Source organism: Rhinopithecus bieti, unplaced genomic scaffold (assembly GCF_001698545.2).
Source record: "Rhinopithecus bieti isolate Rb0 unplaced genomic scaffold, ASM169854v2 scaffold_6933, whole genome shotgun sequence".
In the NCBI taxonomy this organism is placed as follows: domain Eukaryota; kingdom Metazoa; phylum Chordata; class Mammalia; order Primates; family Cercopithecidae; genus Rhinopithecus; species Rhinopithecus bieti.
Window position 1 is genome coordinate 1930156 of NW_016805426.1, and position 27353 is coordinate 1957508.

General features: G+C 46.1%; 1 protein-coding gene across 2 annotated transcripts in view; it reads right to left on the bottom strand.

Moving 5' to 3' along the window:
* Window positions 1-27353, bottom strand: part of SFMBT2 (Scm like with four mbt domains 2) — a 258910-nt gene that overhangs the window by 10230 nt on the left and 221327 nt on the right. For both annotated transcript variants that reach the window (XM_017872485.1, XM_017872486.1), the window contains 5 exons: window positions 19424-19533; window positions 7343-7518; window positions 3905-4071; window positions 3304-3567; window positions 2373-2501 (listed from right to left, as the gene is read on the bottom strand). In XM_017872485.1, coding sequence (XP_017727974.1) covers window positions 2373-2501; window positions 3304-3567; window positions 3905-4071; window positions 7343-7518; window positions 19424-19533 — 846 coding nt within the window. The remainder of the gene's footprint in view (window positions 1-2372; window positions 2502-3303; window positions 3568-3904; window positions 4072-7342; window positions 7519-19423; window positions 19534-27353) is intronic.

Below are 27353 nucleotides of genomic sequence, written 5' to 3' on the forward strand. Positions count from 1 at the left end.
CCTGCGGGATCAGCGCTTGTCATGGATTTGAATACAACGCTTTTCTCGCTGCAGCACCACCGTCAATAAATACCAGACAGGCAAAGTGCGGCACTGGGCAACACTTTACACAGGATTTCAATCTATTGCTTTCTTTTTTGTTTTTGAGAAGGAGATACGGCTTATCAATAAGCCCCCGATCACCTAAGCCCTTGCATTTCTTACAACTGTCTTTCTTTCCTGTTTGTGTGTTATTTGAAGGGACAAACTCATCACCCAGGTTCTTTAGGTCTAAGGAGGCCTCTCCCTGGTTGCTTTTCAGAGTTGTCCAGACAGGAAGGGTGGCCAATGTCAGAAAGTCAGGAGGCAACTCCTTCTGCCTTCAATCATTCATCTTTTTTTTTTTTTTTTTTTTTTTTGCTTGCTTTTGAGATGGAGTCACTCTGTCACCAGGCTGGAGTGCAGTGACACGATCTCGGCTCACTGCAACCTCTGCCTCCCAGGTTCAAGCAATTCTGCTGCCTCAGTCTCCCAAGTAGCTGGGACTACAGGCGCCCAACACCACGCCCAGCTAATTTTTGTATTTTTTTTAAGTAGAGACAGGGTTTCACCACATTGGCCAGGCTGGTCTCGAACTCCTGACCTTAAGTGATCCGCCTGTCTTGGCCTCCCAAAGTGTTGGGATTACAGGCCTGAACCACCATGCCCAGTCTAATCATTCTTTCAGCATGATCTTAGTGGATGTCTGTAGAAGGTTCTGGTGGTCGTCAATAGGATGAACTAATTCATCTCTTGGACTTCTTGGGACACGGGGGAAGAACTTTGAATGACAATAACTACTCTCTTTGGGTGGCACTGGAGACCACTGTAATTTGCTTTTTTTTGGTTTATTGCTACATGGGAGAAAAGCTGGGAAATTTCCTGGGTGCACGGGAAGTCACAGCCCTTTTATGTTCCCAGATTTAATGTTTGAAATATCCTCTTTCTAGACTACTGGTTTGTATGATCTAAAAAGAGACTGAATAAACCTATCTTTAACTTATTATATGAAAAACAGTACTTTCTTTTTTAACGAGGTCTTTGAACACAGATATTTATACCAGGACAACACAAGAAACTTTAACAAAGTAAGCACAGAGCAGAGCAAGAGCCTGGAATTTTCTGCAAGGCCAGTGAGGCAAGATGCAAGGTGGTGTGTGTGCATCCTGTTTCCGTGGCAATTTGTTTGCGTATTAATTTAAGGGACAATGTAAATAAAAACCGTCTCTTCTTCCTTAGGACACAACATCATATATCTTATGTTTTAGTTAACTATACTCATTTCATCTGCTGGGCTACAGACTCCTTTAAAATAGAAATTCTATCGACCGTTATTGCGTTTGTCCATCACCATACCATCGTCTTAAAAACATTTTATATAGAAAGAAGTGAGGGAGGTAAGAAAACAATGACGAAAGCAGCATTCAGTACGATACACCAGCCAGCGGCCTTCCACTTTGGGCAGGCCAGGTGGATACACTGTTCCCTTCTTCTCCCACCAGGCCTAAGTAAGATCCACTGGCATTATATAGAAATCCACAAACAGAAGACTCTGGAAGGTGGAGAGAGGAGGGCAGACCGGCTAGGGGCCTGGGCCCCCAGCTGACAGTATGGTGCTGAGCTCTCTGGTTGTTTTGGTTGCTGTTTGTGTGTGAGCTTCATGCACCTGAGACTTGGAGCTGAAGAAACTGCAACCCAGATTTGCCAAAAGGCACTGACAGGAGGCTCAACCAAAGTCGGCTGTCTCCAGACAAAGGCCTGGCCAAGGGGTGGCCCAGCAAGATAAAAACCTGTGAGACAGCAACACCTCTTTGACACCTGAACATCACAGGGAGGGCTGGCCAGGCCCCACTGACAGCAGCCAAGGCGGAGTGAGCCGTCCTGACTTTCAGCCTGGCCAGGTGGCAACTGAGCACCTCATCCTACCACCGAGGTGCCATCTGAAAGGGCCAGGCAGGGAACTGGGACTCTTACCCTGGCCTGGTGGTAAAGAGCCCCCACTGCAGGGTCGGTGGAGATGGCAGGGGGAGCGTGGACTCACACCCCTCACCTGGCAGCAATAGGCACCTCCCACCCCTGCTGGGTGGTGTCACTAGAGCCGGGAGAGTCACCCCTCCACCCCCACCATGGCACTGGTGGGGCCAGTGAGGAGCAGGAATGAGGCTCTCTCTCTCTTTTCCCTGCCAGGCAGCTCTCAGCAGGGGCCTTGGAGGGAGCTGGGTCTCGCGCATCTGCTGAGCAGTGCTGAGGAACCCCCATGCAGGTGACACGAGGAAGCCCGCGAGGACAGGAGGTTCATTTCAGATCCAGAGTCTCAGCACATCAAACAATCGACATGCGGCAAGCCACCGTACCTGCTCCTGAAATATCTTGGCCAAGGGGGCACAGTCTGTCAGCTTAATGAACCTCACCACGTCGGTGACCGTCCACTCCAACGGGTTGCTCTCCAGAACCAGTCTCTCCTCCTCCTCTTGCTTCGTGTCCTGCAGAGAAAGGTAGGAGGAGCTCAGCTGTGGCACAGTCAGCCGGCTGGGTCCTCTCCAGCACTCTCCAGGCTTCAGCCGTTCCTGGCCGGAAGCCACTGCCTCCCTTTGCTCCTTCACTGGGTACCTGAAAAAGCTGCACACCCTCTCAGTCCCTGGGAAAGTTCTTAGCTCAGTGATGATGCCCCCTGCAAGGACTCATGTGCCTTCAGAGGGAAGAAGGCAGGCACAGACAGTCGCTCTTGCATCCCTAGTTCAGGAAACCTTGGGGCTGCTTAGGAACGAAGCATCTCTGATTACAGAAAAGAGGAGAAATACAAGGGGCACGTCCAAGCAGACATGAGAGTGTCCCCCAATGTTTCTGTAATGATGGTGCCAGTGGCCCTTTCTGCTGATCTCACACCACCCATGGGGCTAGGGGAGACCTGAAACACTGATTAAATATTGTACAACATCACAGAGGTGTCCTGTGACACAGGGCAGTCAGAGGAGATGTGGGGAAGGAATTTCTGGAAACCCAGAGTTCAAAGCAACCCAAGGACTGTGCCCACCTCCTGACAAGCACCCAGGTGGCACTAAAGTCATCCAGGAAAGAGGTACTGTCTCCGCCCTGGGCACTCCATTCCAATGGTGAAAGGTACCTCCGCCCAGAGGTGAAGTGCCAGCCTTTGCTCCTGACTTGGGAACGAGCTAGAACAGCTGCTGCTGTTGGAGGTATTTAAAACGGGTTTCCCCACATCGTGGCCCTGCGGTGTAACAGGTGGGCAGTGAGAAGCCCTCTGCCCCCACGCCCAGGAGTCACCTCTGTCCCCTCGGGCTTGGCCGGTGGGCACTTCTCCCCTTCCTCTGCTGAGGAGACGGCTGGCGCCCTGCGGCCCCTTCGTGTCCTCTCTGCGGGCGGCCGGCGTGCAGGTTCTGAGCTGCTCCGCAGGGTGACGGCCCTCCGGGGCCGGGCCGAGGGCACCTCCGCCGACGAGGTGTCCGTCTGGTCATCCCGGAGCTCGGAGCCTGTCTCCTCACTGGCGGTGTCATCGTCCATGGCTTCGGCGTCCTCCTCTTCACTTTCCTGGGCCAAAGGAAAAGGCATTTAAGGGGCTGGTGGCAGGGGGGCCGGTAGCAGTGGCCTGGGCCCAGTGCAGACCACTTAGCAAGCCCTGTCCCTGGCAGTCTCTGAAATGGAGCCAATGGTCCCACCCGCGGGCCCTACGAGGCCCCTTCCCAGCCAAAGCAGCTGGACACGCTACATTTGTTTTCAGCAGGTAAGGAGGAGGGGGTTCTTCTTTGGTCTTTCTGACCATCCTGCCGCAATCTCCAGGGCCACCTCTGCTGTGAAGCAGCCATACTTGCCAGCCAGGGCCAGATGACAGAGCCACAGGCGGGCGGGCGCCCCGGGCAGAACATACCTCCCCCGAGCCCGCGGTGAAGTCCACAGCAGAAGACCTCCGTTTCTTCTGCACGAAAATGGATTTCCGTCGCTTCCTCCGCCTGGCGGGTTTGGGGTGTCCGCTGTCGGGGTTGCTTTCTCCGATGGGGGGCTTGGAGATCTTCTTTCTCTTTCCATAGTAATAGGCTGTAGGAAGGAAGACGAGAAGCCTTTGAAGGCATAAACACACACAGACACGAACAGAGGAAGAGGAGAGAGGAAGGAGGGAGACGATTCTTTCATCTGATAACTCATTTGTGCCTTACAAAGTCATTCTGAGAAAACAGACCCATGGAAGGAGCACTGCTCTAAAGCTTCAGGTCTGGAAGGTGTTCGGGCTGAACTTGGCCCCTCCCCAACGTTGAAGCCTGAATCCCCAAAGTGAGTGTATTTGAATGTCATTGACATTAATGAGGTCCTAAGAGTGGGGCCTGGTGTCTGGGAGAGACACCAAGGACCCAAGACCCAGAGGAGAGGCCCCATGAGGACACAGGGAGCAGGTGGCTGCCTGCAAGCCCAGGAAGGATCTCATCAGAAACCAAAGCTGCTGACACCCTGATCTTGGACTTCCAGCCTCCTGGACTATAGGAGGTGTGTACAGTGAAAGCCCCGGGTCTGTGGTATGTTGTTGTAGTAGCCAGAGCTGACTTCTGCAGAAGGTGAAAGAGACAAAGATGTCCACAGTTCCCACAGGAGTTTATCCCTGTCTGGACCCCAGACATTGCATACAGTGATGGCAATGACATCCATTGGAGTGCTCTGACACCTGCTCCCAAGTCTGAATCTTGAGCAACTGGTCAGTCAGCAAGCACCGGGTGAACATCTGCTGGCGTGGTCCTGGCATGAGGGACTCCCCCAGCTCTTGGTCTGACCAAGACAAGTCGTGATCCTGAACACACAGGCCAAATTCACCAAGCACCTTTCCTCTTTTCAGAGTTCCTTCTCTATTACATCGTTGTGTACTTTATTCCCTTCTCATTTGGTGGGACTCACATTACTTCTGAATGCTACAGCAGAGACACAGGTGTATATCTTAATTCAAAAATTTTATTGAACTTTAGTAGTGATTAATGTTTTTTATAAACAAAATGTATCATCAACTAATGAAAACCACCACTAAGGATCCAGCATTCAATCACGACCCAGACGCCTACTCATTAACCGAAGGTTCAACCGTCCCACCATGGGACGCCCATGAGCCACAAAGTAACTGAATGCAGCCAAGGAACCTTTATCCACGAATGGGGTGGGCCACGGGAAAATGGCAAATGCACAACCCCTGGTTTGCAGGGGCCCCTCTGTAGGGAGCATGATTTCAGTGCATTCTCACAGTGCTGGGCCGCGGGCTTCGTCCTCCAGGTAAGTCACCTATCCTTTCTGCACCCCAATTTCCTTACTTACAAAATGAGACCATCAGGACTAACAAGCATAGGTTTCCTTCAGGCCTAAGGCCCTCTATGTCCCACTCCCTCCCCTGCATTTGATCACAGCACGGCATTTGGAAAAACTGTCGGGCGGCCTCACAGTGGCACCCCTGGAACTCCCAGGAGGCACACCTGCTCCGGGAGCCCTGGCCTGTTCTCATCAACCGCTCAAAAGCAGCAGATGGCAAGAGAGCTTGGAACAAGGTCCCGTGTCCAGTTCTACAAGGACCGTGTTCCTCAGTGAGAAGGAATGAACTGCCGTGGGCGAGCACTGCTTTGTGGCCATCTCCAGGTACAGGGGCAAATGAGCAAGACTCTGTCCCCACCCAAACCCCAAGCATGCATGACAGGGCTAGGGCAGGCTGGCTTCTTAGAAGCCAGAGGCTGGGGATAAGAATTGGTTTTAGGGAATGCAGCCAAAGGTCAGTATGTGTTTGGAGCCTTAGCATGAGACTGGATGACCCCTGCTTTTCTAGTGCTCAACTCCACCAAAATATCGTTCTGGCCTCCTCCCACTGGAGCCTCAGTTCAGCCTGTGGTAACAACCATTATAAATTAACCCAAAGGATCTTGGGAGTTAGGAGTATTATCATATGAGATCCAGAGACATCTCTGAGTTCATTTTGGCAGTGCTGAATGGGAGGTGTGGGACCCTGCTCCTTCCCTGCCATTCCCAGAAGCCCACTTGGCAGGTAAGCATTCACCACGCATGGCCAAGCCGAGCCCTCGGTCAGGCCTTTGTTACTCAGGAGCTGCTGTTCCCCAGGGAATCCTTCCCCTGGAAAAAGTGCTGTGGTGGAGAAACAAACTCTTCCGGAACTAGGTGATGTGCTGGGCCGACACACCGGTGGGCCCTACCTGAGAGCCCCTGTGCACAGAATGATGGGGGCTCTGTGTGATCAGTGAGGGCACAGCTGACCTCCAGCAGAAGGCAGAGTGGCAAGGAGGCTGTGTGTGTCTATGTGTGTGTGTGTGTGTTGAAACACACTGAGAGGTAATAAAATACAAGGAAAGTCACACTCTGAATAGTGTTTCAAGTACATTCAGATTCCTGGTTCCAGAACCCATGCTGACAAACATCACAAGTGACTGCGGCTCACAGAGCACTGGCCACATAGCCAGGCCCTTGTCACATCCCAGTTGGCTGGAACATGGCTGGCAAAGTCAACTTCCAGGTCACTCCCCCTTGCATTACAGATAACTGAGGGAAGATGCAGGAAACTCAGAACTGTGGGTCAGAGGGACAGATCAGGGCTCAGGCACAGGAGGTGGAGGTGTCTGGGAGTGGCTACCACGGATGGAGAAGGTCATCAGAAGGGAAGAAGGGCAGGGCTCAGGGGAGGCAGATGCCCACAGCCAGAGATCCTCGAATGGGACTGGGGATGGAAGAGGCAAGAGCTGGAGGTAGGAAAGTGGGGACAGCTCTGAGTCCTGCATCCTTTGTCCTGGGAGAGAGGCAAAGCTAACTGGCAGAAAAGAAAGTGATGGTGGCTTCAGAGTCCTCCATGGCTCTCCTGGGTGGGGTTGTTGAGGAAGGCGTCTAAACATGAGAAGCTGATTATGATGCGGATGTGGCCCCCTATCAGGAAGAGCAATGAGAGCAACATTACACTATCCCAGAGTAAGGACTGAAAGAGTCATCTGGGTTACTGTTACTGTGGTCAATTTTATTGTGCTCTCCTGGCATCCACTGAGCTGTAGAATCAATCAATCCACTGAAACTCATGACAGTACACACAGTTTCTTCTCTTCTTTTCCCAGGCCTACCAATGAAAATTCATCCTGTTTTAAATCATCCCATCCCCTCCGTATGTCAGGCTAAAAACACATGTATCTGCTACAGCAAATCTTTAAAAATCCTTCCATAGCAATTCCTATGGAAGACTAGTTAAAAGGTTCAAAAGAAAAAAGCAAATGAAACAAAAACCAAATACCTTATAGCGTAGTTTAGGCCTCTGGGCCCATGCCTTTCTTTTTTCATTATTTGTACTTACTGTATTTGGTTTTGGTATGAATGGAGCAGTTCTCTGGGCAGTTTTCAGATACCAGCACAGGACTAAACAAATTTGGACAGCACTCTAGCTTCGCACAGACTCGGCGGCAGAAATTTGCAACTTGGTCAGATGTCCGTACGATTTTGACCACAGCCCTGTATGTTTTGCCTCTGTATCTAGAGAACAAGGTGGGGGAAAAAGCGATGGTAAGACCAGATTATGATTCAGACCTATTCTGTACCACGTATTTCAAAGGTAGCAACTTCATTTTCTAATGACAAAGCATATCGTGCACAGTTTTCCATGTTGTTTCTGTTATTTCTCAGAGAGATATTTATAAGAAATGCTCACTAGTGTGCTACAAATGTGTCACAACAGTGCTAAACCAGAATCCACTTCCATAAAGACCCCCCCATTTAGCACACCCTCATTTTGCTATACACAACTTCATATCAAAGATTAGTGGTGCAGCGTACATACCTAACGGGCATGGCTCTTGAAATGAGGTTAGTGAAATCTAACAGGTATTTTCCTGTTGTTATCTTATTTCAGTTTTGAAAAATGTGAGTGCATATGGGATCATGATTCTGCCTTGAAAACCATGCAAATTCAGAACACTGAAAGGATATCTTTGTCAAGATTGTGTATATTGTTGAAATGGGGACGATTTCCATTATTCATAAATGGCATCTGTGCAGAATGGTGATAGGTAAGCGAGGTCACATTTAAATGGAGAGAAACACAAAAAAAGAAAAAAAGAAAAAAAAAATTAAAAATGCAGAGTGACTGTATGATTGGGACCTGGAAACCGAGTGAAGACCCCCAGTCTTGCAGACACTGGCAGCAAGTGGCTTCAGTATAAACAGAACCGTGACGGCTCTCCGGTGGATGAGTGACAGTTAAAGGAAAAGGCTGCTGTACTCTCAAGTGTAAAGGGAGCAACATGAAATGGTAATGCCACTTGCCATACTCTGCCCATGAGGGTAACTGGCCACTCCTCTCCCCTAGGTTGGGCTGGTGAAAGATTGCTCCAGGAACTAAAACCTGCTTCCACCTGCTCTCCAGTCCCCTCAGCAACCCCTCCATGGCTTTGGTTGCTTTCTCCAAAGCAGTAAATCGAATCCTTTCTGAACAAGCACATCTTCACTGCAATTCCCCACAGACTGAAATCTTGATTGAGTGATAGATAGTGGATGACATCACACTGCACCAAGAATGCGTGCCGGAATCAAAAGTCCTTCATACTCATCTCTATTTCTTATTTGACTGAGGTATTTGGAAAGCTATAGTCTATTTGTGTATTAGGAAAAATAAGAGGGATTTCTCCAGTTAAATCTCCCCCCCAAAAGTGGTAAATCTAACTGAGGGGCCTCACTAGGAGACCTTCCTTCTTATTATGGATTGAACCATGTCCCTCCCAAATTCTTATGTTGAAGCTATAACCCCCGATAGGACTGTAATTGAAGATGGGGCTTTCAATGAGGTGATTAAATCAAATGAGGTTATAAGGGTTGGGGCCTAATCCAATAGGAGCGGTGGCCTTATAAGAAGATGAAAAGGCTGGGTGTGGAGGTTCACCCTTGTAATATCAGCACTTTGGGAGGCCAATGCAGGACTGCTGGAGCCCAGGGGTTTAAGACCAGACTGGGCAGCGTAATGAGACCCCCATCTCTACAAAAATTTTAAAAACTACCTGGGCATGGTGGGGCATTACTGGGGAGGCTGAGAAGGCTGAGGCAGGAGGATTCCTTGAGCACAGGAGTTCAAGGCTGCAATAAGCTATGGTTGTACCACTGTACTCCAGCCTGGGTGACACAGTAGGGCCCTGTCTCTTAGAAAAAAGAAAAAAGAAGAAGAAGGAGACGGAGAAGAAGAGTAACCAGGGGTGTACACGCACAGAGACTAGACCATGTGAGGGCAGAGGGAGAAGGTGGCCATCCACAAGCCAAAAAGAAGCTTAAGGAGAAACCAACCCTGGCACCGTCATCTTGGACTTTAGCCCTCCAGAGCACTGAGAGAATAAACATGACTGTAAAAGCCATGGGGCCTGTGGCTCATTCTTCCAGTGGGGAGCGACAAGAACGGGGACCCCCAGACTGCCTACCTGCACCTCCCCACCACCCACACAGCAGCTTCTCCTGACCACGGGTGCTGCCTGCTTGTATCTTTCCTTCTCGGTTCACATTTTCTAAGGATTCTCTGAGGTCCCCTTAAGCACTTTTCTCTGCTCTTAGTGGAAAGACTAATCGAGACTAAGGGGGTATGGAAGTTTTCCCAAAAACCTTTTCAACGCACTAGGAAAACGAGAGATCTGAAAATCCGAACGCCTTTTACAGTTATCCACAAGGAACTGATTTTATATATGGGAATCCAAAAACTTCAACAAACATTGCTGAAAGAGATGGCACTTGCTTGCCATCATATATAAATATCAAGCGCAATACTGCTTTCCTTAAACATAACTATTTAGTGAAGAATAAAAATTAAGCTCCTCGCATCCCTCCCACACCCACCCACACAACAAAGAATTTAGAGTGAGACACGCTTCTGGAACCTGGATATTGTCACTTATTGTTCATCACTTTTAAGAAAAAGACTTTCTCCTGCCCCAAGAAAAACCACAGGTAATGAATTCACCAACACAAAACTGGCAACCAGAGCTACAAAAAGCAGATTGGATGGGTTCTTGTTTTAAAATTAGGCACTACGGCCCTCATCCAAATATTTATGGGAATACGATATAAATAATGCCTGGCTGAAAACACAAGCACTTGAAGGTAGGTTTCAATCACCTTTCGGCACATTTTTAAAACTATCACGGGTACAAAGTAATGGTCAGTTTCTCAGTTGGCAACAGAACATAGGTTTTTATTTCGTTCACATATCACCAAGCTATTGAAATGTCAAATTTCAGTTTTTTAGGAACGTCTTTCTAAAGACTGGAGAAATACTTTTCCACTAATAAATCTTTTTTTTTCCAAAGTATCAACGGCAAAAAAATTAAGAATTAAATTCCAACTTGTACTTTGTATCTGCATATTCTACTAAATGTACTTCGTATTTATTCAGGGTCTTTCATATCCCAGACCCTAGGTGTTTCTTTTTCTTCAATTTCTCTAACGGGTCCAGCTTGACTTTCCATGTAGTGAGAACTGAAAAGTAATCTTCTGTAGATAAGATCATGCTTGAAATCCTACAGCCCCGAATGGCTGTTGGTTTTTCTAGGCCCTCCATTGACCCTATGTGTAGAGACTCCCCTCTCCGTGCCTTTGAAGAGGGACTCCAGGACCCATGTTGGGGCGGTTCTTGCTTATTGCTTTTGTTGCATTTTCAAAAAATTAAAATTAAAATTAAAAAAACAGCACAACTGGGAACATGGTATGTTCCTCGTGTTGTGGGAAATGGAGAGTGAAAATGGGATATGTAGAATAAAAATGCTTTCCCTTGCAGTTTTATCCACTATGAGTTTGGTGGTCCTACAGCTTTGTTGGAAGGAGCTCAATATCAAGATTCTTAGAGTCCCTAAAAAAATAAAATAATGAGACATAAGAATGCAGGAAGAAATGCGCAAGCCAGGTCAGATGTCAAACTGCAGAATGAGGCTCAAAGACGAGATGCTCATCAAACCTCCAGGTGACAAGGCACACACACGCGGTGCCACACTGGAGGGATGGATGAAGGGAGCGGTTATCTGGGGGAAACAGAACCAGGTGGCTTCATTTTTTCTTCCCAGTTTGGGACGATTTCGTGGAAGCAGTGTTTCAGTAAAACCTTTCACAATAGGGAAAAGCCCATGTGAAGGTATGAAGATTTAAATTATAGCATTTTTTAAAAAGAGCGGGCTCCTTTTCTCTTCCCTGCCCTTCCTGAACAATTCTGTTTAGAAGCCATGGCAGTGGGGGGTAGAGGGGACTCAGTAAGGATGGGGCACAAGCTGGGGAGGTGGCAGATGACGTGCTGCCTGCACCCCTTCACTGGGGAGCTTGCTGCCCCAGCTGCTGGGAGGGAGCCTTCAGTTGTGGCCCTTTTATGTTTTTTGTCTGTTTTTTTCTTTTCTTTTTGAGACAGGGTCTCACTTTGTCCAGGCCGGAGCGCAGTGGTGCAACAGTTCAGCTCACTCAACCTCTGCCTCCCAGGTTTCAGCGATTCTCCTGCCTCAGCCTCCTGAGTCACTGGGACTACAGGCACCCGCCATCATGCCTATAGTGGTCGTTCTTTTTTTTTTTTTTTTCTTTCTTTTTTTAATTTTTAGTAGAGATGTGGTTTTGCCATGTTGGCCAGGCTGGTCTTGAACTCCTGACCTCAAGTGATCTTCCTGCCTCAGTCTCTCAAAGTGCTGGGATTATAGTTCTGAGCCACTGTGCCCAGCCCCCTTTAGGGTTTTGCAAAAAGCTGCCTTGGCCCTGCCCTACCCAGGAGGGCCCCAACCAGGGACTGACTGTGGAGGAGGTAAAAAGGTCACTGGAGCCCAACTCCAGACAGCCATGAAGAGCCTTTAACCCCAGAGGTGCTGCAGGTGCCTGCCTGGCCTCACTGTGGGATGATCTCTGTCTACACAATCCCACTGCCTTTCCCTCCCTTCCAAAGGCATTGGTTCCAAGGGCCCTCCTTGATGAAACCCATCTTGGAGAAACCCACCAGGGAAAGGCATGGAAGTTGGGGAGGGACCCAGGGAGGAGGTCGTTGCATGTGGGGACAGCGGCAAGATGCATGAGGATACTGGAGTGATGCTGAGGTCTGATGAAATGAACAAATACGCCAAAGGTGGAGAGCACAGGCCAGGTTTCCACTGTCAGAGCCAGAGTTGCAAGTATAGGGAAGGAGAAGTCTAGGATGAACCCTGGCGTGCTGGACTGGAACTGGAACCTACGTTCCACCATGAACGCGAAGAAAAGGGTGAACACAACAGGCCCAAGCTTTTCTCCTTAGAAAAGCCTACTCATGGGCGGATCAAGAGGTCAAGAGATCGAGACCATCCTGGCCAACATGGTGAAACCCCATCTCTACTAAAAATACAAAAATTAGCTGGGCGTGGTGGCACACGCCTGTAGTCCCAGCTAGTCAGGAGACTGAGGGAGGAGAATCACTTGAACCTAGGAGGCGGAGGTTGCAGTGAGACGAAATTGCGTCATTGCACTCCAGTCTGGCAACAGAGCAAGACTCCTTTCAGAAGAAAGAAAAAAAAAAAAAAAAAAAAAAATACAGGCACATCCCTAATCTGAAAATCTGAAATGCAAAATTCTCCAAATTCTGAAACTTTGGAGTGTCAATATAATATAAGTATACTGCAGGTATTCCAAAAGCTGAAAAAAGGTGAAATCCAAAACACTTCTGGTCCCAAGCATTTTGAATGAAGGCTATTCAACATGTGTTTGGGGGTGATGAGCCTTAGGCTTTCAACTTATCCCAAAACCATCAGGAGAAAGAACAGCACCTTCATTCTGTACTTCTAATATTTCTGTCAGTTTGGGATTGTTTCAAAAATGCTTAGAAATAACATAAAAGCATCTAGTCATATAATGACTCAAACTCTACTAAGCTGACTCTACAACAGACTTTCCACCCCATGAGTATTTCTGAGCACTACTGGTTGAGTAACATGGACGCATCCAGTTGCTATCAATATATGAAGGATAAATTGATTGTGAATTCCAACTCCAACCTGAACCAATAAACAGGCTTGTTTTGGAGTTGCCCTGCAAATTAGGGTAATTGTTGGAACAACTCTTTCAAAGGCATGCTGAACACACGAAGATACAGGCCTATAAATAAGGAGAGGCAAAAGATGGTGCTAAGAGTTTACCCACTGGCTGGGAATTAACAGTAAATGTGCATTTATGGAATGGAGCCACTGACATTTTCTCAAGGATCTTACAGCATTTCGTCACTTGATCCTTACACGATCTTCCCAGGCACAGCGGACAGGGGTTTGAGCTCCACATGACCGACCTGGGGATGGCTAGGTACGGGGATGACCTATTCTTTCTCTCCTTTTTTTTTTTCTTTTTTTTTTTGAGACAGGCTCTCACCCAGGCTGGAGTGCAGTGGCACAATCTTGGCCCACTGCAATCTCCATCTCCCAGGTTCAAGTGATTCTCTTGCCCCAGCCTCTAGAGTAGCTGGGACTACAGACACCCACCACCATGCCTGGCTAATTTTTGTATTTTTAGTAGAGATGGTGTTTCATCGTGTTGGCCAAGATGGTCTCGAACTCCTGACCTCAGGTGATCCTCCTGCCTTGGCCTCCCAAAGTGTTGAGATTACAGGCACGGGCTACCGTGCCCAGACTCATTCTATTCTTTATTTTACCAAAAGTGAAAAGAAGAGTGTGTTTTGTACTTTCACCTTCCATGAGAGACTTACAAACACATACCAGAGACAAAACTTTGTAGGGAGGATGTGTGAAAAGAACAACCGAAAAGCATGAGATAATGCTTTTAACTTTCTACTGACACTGTGAGACCAGAGGGCAAGACACGGATGTTACTTAACACGCGGCCCGGCAAGGCTCTCACAAACACGAAGTTTTTGAAGCATGTATTTCAAGTCCCAAGAAGAAAAAGTAAGAGGAAAATATTACGAGACAGCCGAGCTCGCACACAAAAGAAAACTCCCTGGCAATATAAATAATCTCAGAAAGAAGGAAAATAAAAGCAACAAGCAAAAGATCATCGAGTTGGAACTAAGGAATAGCAAAGACAAAAACGGTGAGGGAGGAGAAAGCTGTAAGGGAGAGGTCCAGGAAGGAAAGCCTTCACCTTAGTCCTCAGATAGACCTTGTCATCCCAGCACCTGTGCATCACTCAGGTTGCAGAGAAACCTGGGGGGAAGAACGCGATCTCGTCTTTACAAGCTGAGCACATCAGGAGGGGCTGGGGCTCTCGGAACCACACTTTGAGACAATAAAGGAAGTCACAGATCAACAGTGGGAAACATGGGAGAGGCTCTTGCTGGTTGTCAGTGCAGGACACTGAGAACCCCAGAGTCCAGAGAAGATCATTTTAAGCTCAAGATATTTGAGATTTGACAGATACAGCAAGAAGCCTTCTCGGAGCTCCCATTATCTGCTCTAAAGCAGAAACGTTAGAGAAATGGAGACTGCCGTAAATTCCCTCTTTGAGGACAGCTTCCCCTCCCAGGAGAGAGACTTAAGAGTAAAGCTGCTATAAATCCCCTCTTCTGGGGACGTTTCCCGGCCTGGCCATGAAGAAGAAAGACCACTTACACCTGCATAAACAAACATTAGCACAAACTTTCTCATTTCCCATTTGCTTTCCTCAAATCCAATTTGTCTTTCCCAAAGCAATCTACTTGTTCTTCCGACAAAAGCCTTTGCTCCCAGCTCCCTTTCCCGTACTGTGCTGGATATAGAATCCTCAAACGACGGACCCCTCCTCTGAGTTATTCACCACTGAGCACTCCCTTGGTACAAGCGTTACACATGTAAGCAGGCTGTTTCTCCTCTCACTCACCTGTCTTTGGTCAGTTTAATTCTCAGGCTCCCAGAACCTAAGACAGTGGAGGCAAAGTTTTTCCTCACCAATATCAATATAAAGTATGTGTGGCCTTCCACTTCCTTCCCTTTAGCCAAAGAAGGGATTTCTTTCCACGTCCAAGTGCACATGGCAGGGGTGGAGAAAGACAGAGGAAGATGGAATGGTAAGAATGCCAAAAAATCATCTCCTCTCCTTCAGTAGCTGATACGTTTTGGCTGTGTCCCCACCCAAATCTCATCTTGAATTGTAGCTCCCATAATTCTCGTGTGTTGTGGGAGGGACCCGGTGGGAGGCAGTATGGGGCAGTTTCCCACCCACTTTTCCAGTGGTAGTGAGTAAGTCTAACGAGATCTGGTGGTTTTATAAGAGGAAGCCCCTTTTGCTTGATTCTCATTCTCTTCTCGTCTGCCATCACGTGAGATGTGCCTTTCACCTTCCGCCGTGATTATGAGGCCTCCCCAGCCATGTGGAACTGTGAGTCCATTTAACCTTTTTTTCCTTATAAATTGCCCAGTGGCATGAAAATGGACTAATATGGTAGTTGAAAGTTGAAAGTTGAGAAAAATTAAAACGGATTTTCAGTCAACAACAAAAACAAAGTGAAGAAGCCAACACCGGTGCAACCATCAGTTTATAACCACCAGCAGCGCCCAAGCGGAATGTCACTATGGTCTAAGTTCCATCATTTGCCCTCAAAATCACCCTTGTGAGAACTTTTAACAAAATCTTGTCGGGCAGTGATAGGGGTGTGGGGGCGGGGGATGAGCTCTGGTTCTTCAGGCTGAACTCACACCCTCGAATGCTGAAGGAAGAATTAAAAGAGAAGGGAAACGGTGACTCTGAGAACCCTGCAGAAATAGGGAGGCTTTGCAGGCCGTGGAAAGCCTCTGTTCTCGTCAGCAATCGTGAGGTACGGTTCTCACTTCCTTCAGATCAAAGCTTTCACTTCATTGGTCTCACTCTTGGTCACTGGATGCCAGGGTCGGGAGGATGGGTCACTGGTTTTCAGTCTTAGGACACCCAAACGCCTCAGAAATTTCTTTCTTTCTTCTTGCCTTTAAATAATGGGAACTCTGCAATACCAGCGGTGTGTATGTTTATCCCAGGGGGACCACCGCTCCTTCAGAATGTCCTAAGCTGGCCTGTTCGAATCAGACACGCCACGCCGCGATCTGATGAATTCAGGTACACACACACACACACAGAAACACTGTCTTCCCTTTGAATAAACTGGTTCATCGCTTTGCTTAACGTGACGAACCATCGCATTATGAACCATAAAGTTCACCTTGTACGTTTTCAGGACAGCAAACTACATACGCTTGGGCCAGGTAACCAAAATTAACGAATGAACAAACAAAACCTTTTTTGGTCAAGTCTCTCAGTGTGGGAATCCATTTTTTACATCAATCACTTTATAGCCAGATGTTACCTGTGACAGTTGATAAGACACGGGCTTGCGTAAAAGGACAAAAATTAAAGTCAAATAAGTAAAAACACACCAAATTAAACGCTGCTTAGGAAAAAAATGAAACCACAACATTTCCACAGAGCTGAGCACAATGCACCTAACAGTGAAGATTTGACTTTATCTCCTCGCCTCTGATAAGTGACAGTGAGCTCTAACTCACATGAAATCCTACCAGGATATTTCCCCTTTAAACCTTCTGAGTAACTATAACAAAGGGCTGGAAAAATTATTAAGCTTCTGCCTGGCTTTTATAGAGATGATCACAAACGCCATTCAAAGAAGAGTTCAGACAGTCTTTTCATTTTCCCTCAAGAGATTCTGTAACATGTTGAAAAACATATTTAAATGTCTCTAGATGCAGAGAGGTAGAAGGCTTTTTTTTTCCTTATCCCCCTAAGATACAGCCTAAATTCCTTCTCCTGTAATTCAAAATAATGTAGGTGAATTGAGCATATTTAAATTCATTGGCAAGAAAGAAATGTTCTCTTCCAGAACAGAAATGAACTACACGAGAAGCCATTTTTTTTCCTTGGCACATAAGCTAGCAAATTTTTGCTTTTCCATACACGTTGAGGGTAATAATGATAGACTCCTCACAAGTTCAAATATTGCAATAATTTCTACAAAAGGTCTGGTTGTTGGAATAAATAGAAGAAAAATCACCCAGAGACAACTGTAGGTAATAGTGTAAGTTTTCATTATATTTACAAGTCAAAACCTTTACAAAGACACCTTCATCCTTTCAAGTAAATGGGTCTTTACTCTTAGGAGGTGGAAAAAACAACCAGAAATCCTAGATGCCAAATGAGCGCAAGCACACTGCCCTACGGATAATCTCACATCCGCTCTTCCTGAAAACAGTCTTTAGAACTGTGTACAACAGCTCCCATAACCAACCAACAGGACTGAATGCCATATGTATATATGGCATATATATACACATATATACACACACACACATATATATTTTATTTGTTGTAGAGACAGGGCCTTACTATGTTGTCCAGGCTGGTCTTGAACTCCTGGGCTCAAGCGGTGTGCTGCCTCAGCTTCCCAAAGTGCAGGGATTACAGGCATGAGCCACCACGCTTGCCCTGGACCAAATGTCTTGAATGCAGGTCTCTACTCTTGTATGTTAATTTATTCATGACAGAAAACATGTCTGCCTTTCAGCTAAATGGGAAGATGCCAGCTCTCTCTTCTCCCATGTGCACCAAAGAAAAGAGCAAAGTTGTCGAGATCTAAAAAGTTGTCGTTTCACATCAGAAGGGAAGGGGTGACTCAACACACAGGACCAGAGCAGGAGAGCTCCCGCTGACTGTAAAGCTGTCATCCTTAGCAGCTGCTTTGAGACGCTGCTATGATCTAGCACAGTTGCAACCCAGCTCAGACAGATGTTTTCTCATTAGAAGTTGCTGTGTAAGAGTTTGCTATGGAACTTTCTGTCATATTTGATATAACAGGTAATATGCTGCCTTTATAATTCAGGAGAGCCGGGTTTCACCATGTCTGCTTTGATTGTATCGGGCTGGATTTAATAAAAAGCTCTGATCGACGTGGTAACATGAAAACGAGTGCAAACACGTGCAAAATGAACTTCCTCTCACCGTGGAGCGGGAGCGAGTTTCTGGCTTATTTAGAGGCAGAGGAAGTTTTAATGGGAGCTAAGATTTTTGTACTGTTATTATATCTGTGTCCATTAGGTGTACATGGACTGTATTGAATTTTGCAGCAAAGTCTTAAAATAAGAAGGATTTCTCCATTATAAACACTTGCTCATGTTTTCTGCCCCCACAACTTCTACAAAGTTGTAAGAAAATGTGCCACTACTGCTAAAGATCTCTTTAAATAAGGAGAAAAGTATGAAATATTAGAAAGACATGTTTTTCTCTGAGTTATAGGTGAAGCTCACTTAGATATTTCTTGAGAAAGAAGGAAATGATGAAATGTAGCAGCATCTTTAATTGGCCTGCCATTTCCTGCAAATAAACCCTCTTCTTATCTACATATATTCTCTTACACTTTGGTGATTTGGCAGATTATGATTAGACCATAAATGACATTTACTGAATCTAAAACCCCAGAGTTGTTCAAAAATGACACCAGGAATGCTAAGTGGATTGCTGGCAATGAATGTTGAGTGTGGCACAAAACAAGCTCTAAACATCTTTACTCACAGTACTAGCATGAATTAACTACAGAGGAAAAGATTACTGATCGTACAAATTATTTAATATTTCTCAATTTTCACCATGCATAGGGCAGGTGCCTTCTCTAAAGGAGGCTTAGATATCCTCTAGCCACTGAAAACTGGTTTCCTCTTTTAAAAAAAAAATCATTGCTCAAATGTTACATCTCAATGATCATTAAGAAGTCAACTAGTAAAACCTATTCTATTTGAAACCCAGAGATGAACATTGAAAGTCCTCTCAAGCACTCTAAACAATTATTCAACATAAAATTATCTTAGAAACGGATCTTTTTCTATGTACCTAAACAACCAAGTTCACGTACATTGATACGGTTCCTGCTCTCAATCTCAGAGGTTAAGAAACTTAACGAAAGCAAAAATGTCACCTTTCCAATTAGCCTATTTCCAAATAAAAGAAAGTCACTTGACTCCATGTCAACCCAGATTTCGCTGCCATTTACTTAACCCAGACCAAACATGCACGGGTTCCTTTAATCTGTCAGAACTGTCAACTGCCAGAAAAGAGAGCATTTGCATTTAGCATAGTCTTTATAATATCAAAAATGAAGAGCTGTTTAGGAACATAGTATAACAATGATGAGGGATATCCTCTCTACAAATTTCCCCCTTTTGCTCGAATAATCTGTTGGTCCTGAAACATAACAAGTTTTTACGCCAAATGTTTAATATAATAAAATATTAGTTAAGGAAATCTCTACTTTTCTTTAGGAATCCTATGGCTTAAGGCAACGCTGTATGGCAAAAATGCCAATAAATTTACATGTCGTCCATAGAACTACAGAAGGAACGTCCTTCAGTTTGTTCCATTTCTCAGGGCTGTGTCACAAAGAGAAGTGGCAAGTTTCAAAGTAGCAGGTGAAGTATTACAAAAACCCTTGCTTTCCAGAATTGAAAACACTTACTTGGCCTTCAATGTCTCCTCCTGGAAATTCCAGTGGGGATCTTCTACCAGCTGTAATTCTCTTAATACCCTTCCAGGCTTGTAGGCCGCGTTGATTATCATGCTAAGAACCTTTTGGGGGAAAAAATAAGTAGACTGAGCTGCAATTGCATTAATTCCTACTAACACAAGAATGCTTTGAAAACCACACCACTGACACTTAGGAACAGCTCACCATTACACCCACATTAAGTGAAGAACTGTGATTAAGTCTGATAGAACATGTGCCAGGCTAACACTGAGTTGTTTCACCATCCCGGGATGAAAAGCGTGGTAAAATCCAATCTCTCTGGCTAGAAAAGTGTGAACCACTCCCTAGAGGAGGTGGCAGACTCCCATTAACTCTTCTAGTTGCAGAAAAGTTGAACCATTTTCACCAAAGAGCAATTTATTGTACTTCAACAGGATTACTCTTCAGTTGGATAGGCAACTGAGAATTGCATTCTATTTTTAAAGATTTCATAAGGAACCAATGAAACACAGACAATCTACTCATGCCAACACTTCTGGAGAGGCTTCAGATGCTTGCAAGGAGGGTAACAAATTGTGTGAAACTCTCCTCTTGCAGGCTTAATTCATGGACATTTAATACTAGGACAACCCTCTGAAATGTGAATATTTTCAAAGAGCGTCTGGAACATCCAGCGCCATCCAATATCGTATTTCCTCCATCTACCCTTCACTCCAAAGTCCAAGAAAACAAGCATGTGTCTACCACGGGGCTCAGGAAGAGCAGGCATTTCTGAGAGTCCCAACTGCTGACCCTAGGGAGATATGTTCCTGTGAACCTCAATGAGCTTCTCTAATGAAAAGGACAAGGACCTCAGACCCCTAAGGTGCTCACCTTTGAAAAAGCAAATCGTCATTAATGATTAACACTGACGAGTTCTGGCACATTCCTGGGCTGCTGTTATTTGCATAAAGACCTTACAGAATGTGAGAGTGCAAAGCAGAGGCCTAGGTATGGAGCTTCATGAAATGACCCTCTGTGAAGCTCCACTGGGTGACAGTAGCAGGAACAAGATGGGGAGAGCATGCAGTGTCCATGCCTCCTGCAGGCTGTCCCGGTGCAGAAGTTGGAAGGAGCACGCCAGGGAGGGAGCTCACATTTCGGATTTCAGAGGAAAATATCATTGAGATATACCCGAGTGAGATGCGAGACTGGCACTAGTGCCTAAATGCTCACTATCTTTTAATGGAGACTATTACAAAATAAATGGAAGGAGATGGGAGAATGTGGATGGAATATGCATGTCGCAATTTTCACGGGTCTGTCGTGTTCTGGAACGGCACGAGCTTGGTTTGCACCCTTATTTATTTCCGAAAACAACAAAGCGTTCTCAAGTTGTAACTAAGGATTTGCTCTTAAAATACTTTACACTAAGCAGTCAGCCCGGCGACTGCCTTTTCTCTGCCTGGGTAACATTTTGCTATGTTCCAACAGCCTCAAAACTATCCACCAAGAGAATGTGGCTTGCCAAGGTGCTAAAAAGCCATGACAAGGCGGTACCAGCAGTTTTGTTGCGTTTGTGTTTTCTGTATTAGAATAATCATCTCATTTTACTGTTTACTGTCAGTACAATTTACAGAAACTCAGTTTAAAAATAAATCTAATTAGAACTGACTGCAATAACGCACACAGTGTTTATCAACAGACAATAAAATTTCAACAGATTCTTTTCATTGGGTTTCCTGAGAAAACCCCAGAGCTACATGTTATTTGCTGCATATCGAGATGCATTTGGTGACTGTGAAAAGAAAATGCCTTCTGGAGTTCAATTCAGCCTAGGAGCAGGCAGCAATTAAATTATAAAAAGCATCTGATATTGAATGTTTTTCCCTTGGCTTTTCTCGATGCCACATCATCCATCTCCAAATTCAACAAGCTCTCTATAAAACTTTGGAATTGTGAGCTGAATAATTTCTGTGCACATGACAATGTCATGTATTATAGTTACTTAATGAAAATAACGAAGTGGACAGCTACTATGACTAGCCACAGTTAAGCCTGAATTACTGTGCTTTGCAAAACACTGGAGTTCAGTGCATTGTGTTCTTGATCAGAGAGGGTAGCAGGGAGACTGCCCCTCCCCGCAACCCCTGGAACTAACAGGACCTTAGGTGTCTCATCTTCCTCCACTGATATGGTTTGGCTGTGACCCCACCCAGATCTCATCTTGAATTCCCATGTGTTGTGGGAGGGACCCTGTGGGAGGTAACTGAATTGTAGGGCAGTTTCCTTCATAATGTTCTCGTGGTAGTGAATAAGTCTCATGAGATCTGATGGTTTTATAAGGAGTTTCCCCTTTTGCTTGGCTCCCATTCTCTCATCTGCTGCCATGCAAGACGTGTCTTTTGCCTTCCACCATGATTGTGAGGCCTCCCCAGTCACGTGGAACTGTGAGTCTATTAAACTTCTTTTCCTTTATAAATTGCCCAGTCTCGGGTATGTCTTTATCAGCAATGTGAAAACGAACGAATACATCCCCCACCTCATTTCTCAGCTCTTTTACAGTAAAATCCTTAAGAAGAGTCTACACTCAACAGCGCCTTTTTCTCTTCTTCAGTCCTCTCTGGAACCCAATCCAATGGGGGCTTCTCTGTGTCCACAATGTCCGTGACACTGTCTTATTCAGATGCCTGGTGAGGCCACATGGCTGAAAGACTGGGCAGCTCTGGTTCTATTCTCACCCTGCTGGCAGGGGCTTCCCCGCCTTCCACCTCACCCTCTGAGAGCCTCACCTCCCAACAACGGCCAGGGCAATCCTTTAAACCACAAGTCAGATCAGGCCTTTCCTCTGTTCTGTTTTTCTCTTAGGATTGTTCTTCCTGGGAAACCCTTCTAGACCATCCTTCCCCATCCGGGTCTTTACTCCAAAGTCCGTATCAGAAAGGGCTCTGCTGAGTATCCTCTGTACACAGCACCTTCCTCCCTTCATTCTCTGGCCTCTCATGGAAAACTTGTCTTATTATTAGTATAGGATTATTCTGTAATTGGCTTATTTGTTCACCATCCACCCCCACTAAGACATAAGCAGCAGGAAATCAGGGATTTCATTCTGTTTGCTGCTGTATCCATGGTAGATAGAACTATAACTGGCAAGAGTAGGTGCTCTACAGACATTTTTTGAATTAGTTCAATAATTTCAATATGGGCTCTGAAATTAGATAAAATTAATCTGTTCATCTAAAAATTAACAATAAATTCACTCCAAGTATTTGATACCATATAGTCTACATGAATGGAGCCTCAGGAGTTATCATTTGCTATTGCTTTTCATTGCTGCAAAATCTTATCCTATGCTATGCTAAGAAAGTTCATCAAATTTATCTTGTCTTCTCTATGGGAAAGTAATAAAAGCCTGACAAGCAAAAACAATGTGCACTTTTCCTTTGCCAGCCTTCCCTCAGTACCACAGACTATGTGAGTGTGTTAGTTTACACCCGCCCACAAGCTTGGTACATTATTCTTAGTGGGTGAACTAATGTTCAGCATAAATTTAAAACAGCAGCAACAAAAACACAGCAGAGTATCTTCCAGAGGCCCGTCTGCATCTGTCTTTGATTCCGAGCACCGAGGTCAGCTGGGTAAGACATTCCCTCTGTCCAGTATCACTTGGAAAAGTCCTCGATACGAGACCATCATTCCTACTCCCTTAACACTGCCTCCCCTGGGTGCTATCGAGAAACGTATGGCTGCTTCCATGAATGAAAGCTCTTCTCCTACCGTCAAGTTTATGAACAGTGAGGGCTGCTTGGGGCAGCTGACTTTCAGGGTTCCCACCAGAAAGCTTTCTAGTTTTTAGGTTCAAGTTGTTAAGAGTGATAGCCCAGGACAAATGCTCAGAGCTCCACAATGAAGGGGAAATTTAAACAGCACACGACAGACTGCCCAAATGTGAGAGCCAGACACCCCAAACAAAAAGACAGAGGGAAATCACTTAATGAATCAACCACAGGGCAGAAATCGAAACCATAAATAACAGCTGAGGCCAAATCCCAAACTGCCAGGTCCCACTTGAAAGATCCAAAACTGCAGGTGACCAGGAGCCGGAGTCACTTGAAGCCCTTTGGGGGTTGGGAGTCACATCACTATTTGCAGTGGGGCATCTCTGACTCAGGGCCGGTGGTTCGGGGGACACTGCATTCCGGTCCAGGGGTGCAGCATTACTTCTTTGATTCTGCTGGTCTACGCCTTCCCACCTAGCCTTTGGACCTCAGCTGAGTGCCGTGGTCTCACCAGCATCCTGGCAAACGGGGTGGAGAGTTACACTGGAGCAAGAAAAACAAGCCTGAGAAGCGCCTCATTGCACAGGGTCCTGGGTGCCGGGCTTCCCGGGCTTTCTGTGAACATTTAAGCACCAAAAGAAGAAAAAGGAGAGCAGAAAATCAGGCGTTCTATTTCTACCTTTCTACAGAAAGTTATGGCTCATCGATTTCCTTTCTATAAACATTCCTCTCTTAAGCTCCTGAATCTGGACTGCCAAAAAGCAGCACACAGGACAGGCCAGGTGTGCTGCTGAGCGAACGCAATCGGAGAGCCCCTGCCTGCTCAGCAACCCAAAACTCATGCGGAAAACCCACAAAGGGACACCCACAGATGCCCCACGTGAAAGGCATGTTTCCCTTTTTTTCTGAAAAACAGAAGTTACATACTGTCACTGACATTTACATACTGATATTTTAAGCCAAATAAATTCTAAGAAAAACCACGAGGCTCCCCAAGTCTCCAAAAGCCACCCTGGGACTTTCTCCAAGGACACTGTCCTGCCAATCCCCCATGATGTTTGGAGTTCCTGTGAAGGCAGAGGCTCCATCGCCCTGCCCAGATGGGTGTTTTCAGAGTCATTTCTACCAGGAGCGCTTGGCTGGTCTCCTCTCACCTTCATCATGGGTCTGTGTCTGCAGCTGAAACAGTCACTCCAGGACCCATGGGCATGAGTAAATACATTAGATGTTCCACTCCCTGTTGGCCTCTTGTGCCCAGGCTGGCTCACTCGTTCACTTTCTCTTTCACATGTAGACACTAGCCTGACACACTGTCTATAAAGTGAGGACTACAGGCCTGGTGATTCATGAGATGGTATGTACATTACAAGGCAACAATTTCCTGAACACCTTGTGCAACACAAAGGAACACAACAGCTGACAACACTCTTTTGGCCATAGGAGGCAACCAATCTCTTGATATGACACAGATCCATAGTTTCTCTCTCTTTTGGGGACCCTGGTACTCTGGGGGAGGCATGGGGTAGAAGGATTTGAGATAGAAAAAGATGATCCCAATGGACAATGACCCTACTGAGCATGGACATGTGACTTAGGATAAACAGCATCACTACTGCCTGTGCCTAACAACTCCACCCTCCGTGCAGCTGGGCACAGGCATCCTGTAAAAGGCCCAGCATGTGAGGGGCAGTCGTTGGCTGGGCCTGCCCTTCCACGCCAAGGCCTGCTTCGTTCTGAGTTTGCTTATGGGATACGTCTGGACCTGAATGGACCGGTGAGTGACTCTGGTTCCAGCTTCTCCCAGGTCCCCGTACCTCCCCTCACTGCACCCCCTCGAATTGAGGCCAGACACACTCGTGGTCCCCTCCAAACCCCACTCGGCTCTAACACCATAGAGCCATGCATTAAAGACCACTTTTACCAGAAACTTCGTCCTCTCTTGTAAAGTGGTCCACTCAGATAGAACCCAGAACTGGACTTTGCAGCCTGCACTGAACCTTGCCAAAGACCATGTCTGCATCCACCCCCCGAGACATTGTCTACTTCCCCCGAGACATTATCTATTTCTGGCAGAACAGGTCAGCGTTAACCGCTCTCACTGCACATCTCCTACACATAAAGTGTTCAAGTTCCTAATAACACCGATGGCCAGGAAAAGCAATGCACTCTGTCTTTGCTTCCATTACCTCGTTCTCCTTAACTAAAATGAAATTTGAAGCTACAGAGGTTCTGGTACTGAAAGAGGAGCATTAGCATAAATATTAGCTTGGTGGAACTTACATTTTTCTTGCACTCACAGAACTGAAGCACTCACCTATTTTTTTGTTTGTTTTCTTTCTTCCTGCCACACGCATTTTCAAACATCGGCAAAAACTAGTTCTGTCATTAGAAAACTGCTCTGGCCTCACTTTTAAATTTGGCTGCGGGCACCTATCAGAGAATTGACCAGGGGTAACTACTTTTGACTTAAAAAAAATCATTTAGTAAAGTAAAACAGCCAGCCCCTCAAGACAGGCTGAAGCCAAGGTCATCTTGTTTGTTAACAGAGCTGGCAGATAAGGGAAGGTCTCATTTCAAGAACAGAACATGTCATGTGAAACAGGCTTGCAGGCAGCTTCAAAAAAGGCCGTCAGCTCTCCGTAATTTTGTGTTTTTGTGTCCTCATCCTATCACTCACAACAAAACTAGGCAGAAATACAGGCAGACAACATCGCCCTAGTGGAAATCCATTCACAGACTGACAGCTGTGGCAGACAGAAGAAAGTCAATTCTCGCTCTAGGGTCCTATTTCCTATGGTGGCAGAAATTCTTATGTGTAATCCTGGCTTGATTTCTGTTTGGATTGAGTTTAATATCTATAGGGCTCTCCAATCTGTGCCAATTTATTCACTTAGCATTAACTAGCGGTCCTGCTGCTTAACCACACTGCGGAGCCCTTCCCAGGGTGTGGCCCTTCCAACTCAATCACCATTTTCTTTAGCTGTAAATTTCTCATGTATTGAATCTACTCGCCACTTACACTTAGTGAGATGTGTACTGTTTGATTTCAAGACATGATGCCAAATGCAGAAATGAGCTAGTTGCAAGGAAGGCAGCTCCACTCTGCTAAATGAAGATGTGTATGAAGGGCCTGGTACAATGGCCAGGCCTGCGACAGATTCTAAACATGAACAAGGGCCCTTTCTGGGTCCATCCCTTGCAGTCTGCACATTTCAGGTGCTGTGAGCATCCTCTCCTCTTCCTTCTTTCATCCCCTGCACCCCAGATGCCCCAGCCTTGTTCCTGCTCTTCTCCCTACCTGGGGCAGGCCACCTGTTCCACAGTCCCTACAGATTGCGGATGCCTCCAGTGTGATCTCAAAGCGTGCATGCCAGGTCCTGCCCTGGAACCTGGGACCATGTGGCTACCTTCTATTTACCTACTCATCTTTCCCACTCAACTGGATGCTCATGTGGGGCAGGGATCACCTGCTAAGCATTCTACATGCTCCCGAATAAATGACCGCAACAATAGTCTTGTCGATTTCTGACAGGTTTCTTCTAAACTGTAACCCCTACTTCCTCTCTCAAGCAGATGTTTTTTCTAATATAAAGGTCTTTAACTATGAATCCCATTGATAACCAGGAAGAGCAAACGCCCTCTGACTTTGCTTCAACGGTCTCCTTCTCATTAAGTGAAATGATATTTAAAACCACACAGAGGCTCTCATGTGGCATCCCTCTGAGGATGTTCCATCCATTGATTCAAGTCCAAATCACTTAAAATACCAGAGAAGGCCTTTCACAAGCAGGCCCCATCCACTTTGCTCCATCCAACCTCACACTGAAGAGTCAAGACGGGCCAGCTTCCTGCTTTTCTTCTCAAAATCGAATGGGTCCTTTTATGCCACTGTTTATCTCCAGCCTAAGTTCCTAAGCTCCAGCCATACCTGACTTTCCTTTCTGGAACACACCTTGAATGCCCACCTGTGTGGCCATGCCCACACTGTGCAATCAGGATCCTACGCACTCTGCCTAAGCCAGATGAAATGTTACTTGCCATATATCTGTCCTCCACTCTGCTCCCAGGGCACTGTGTTCCTCTCTCTCGGACCCCCAACTGTACATCAAGCTGAGGATTACATCATCTCCCTAACAAGAACAGGAAACCCCAACAGGCAAAAG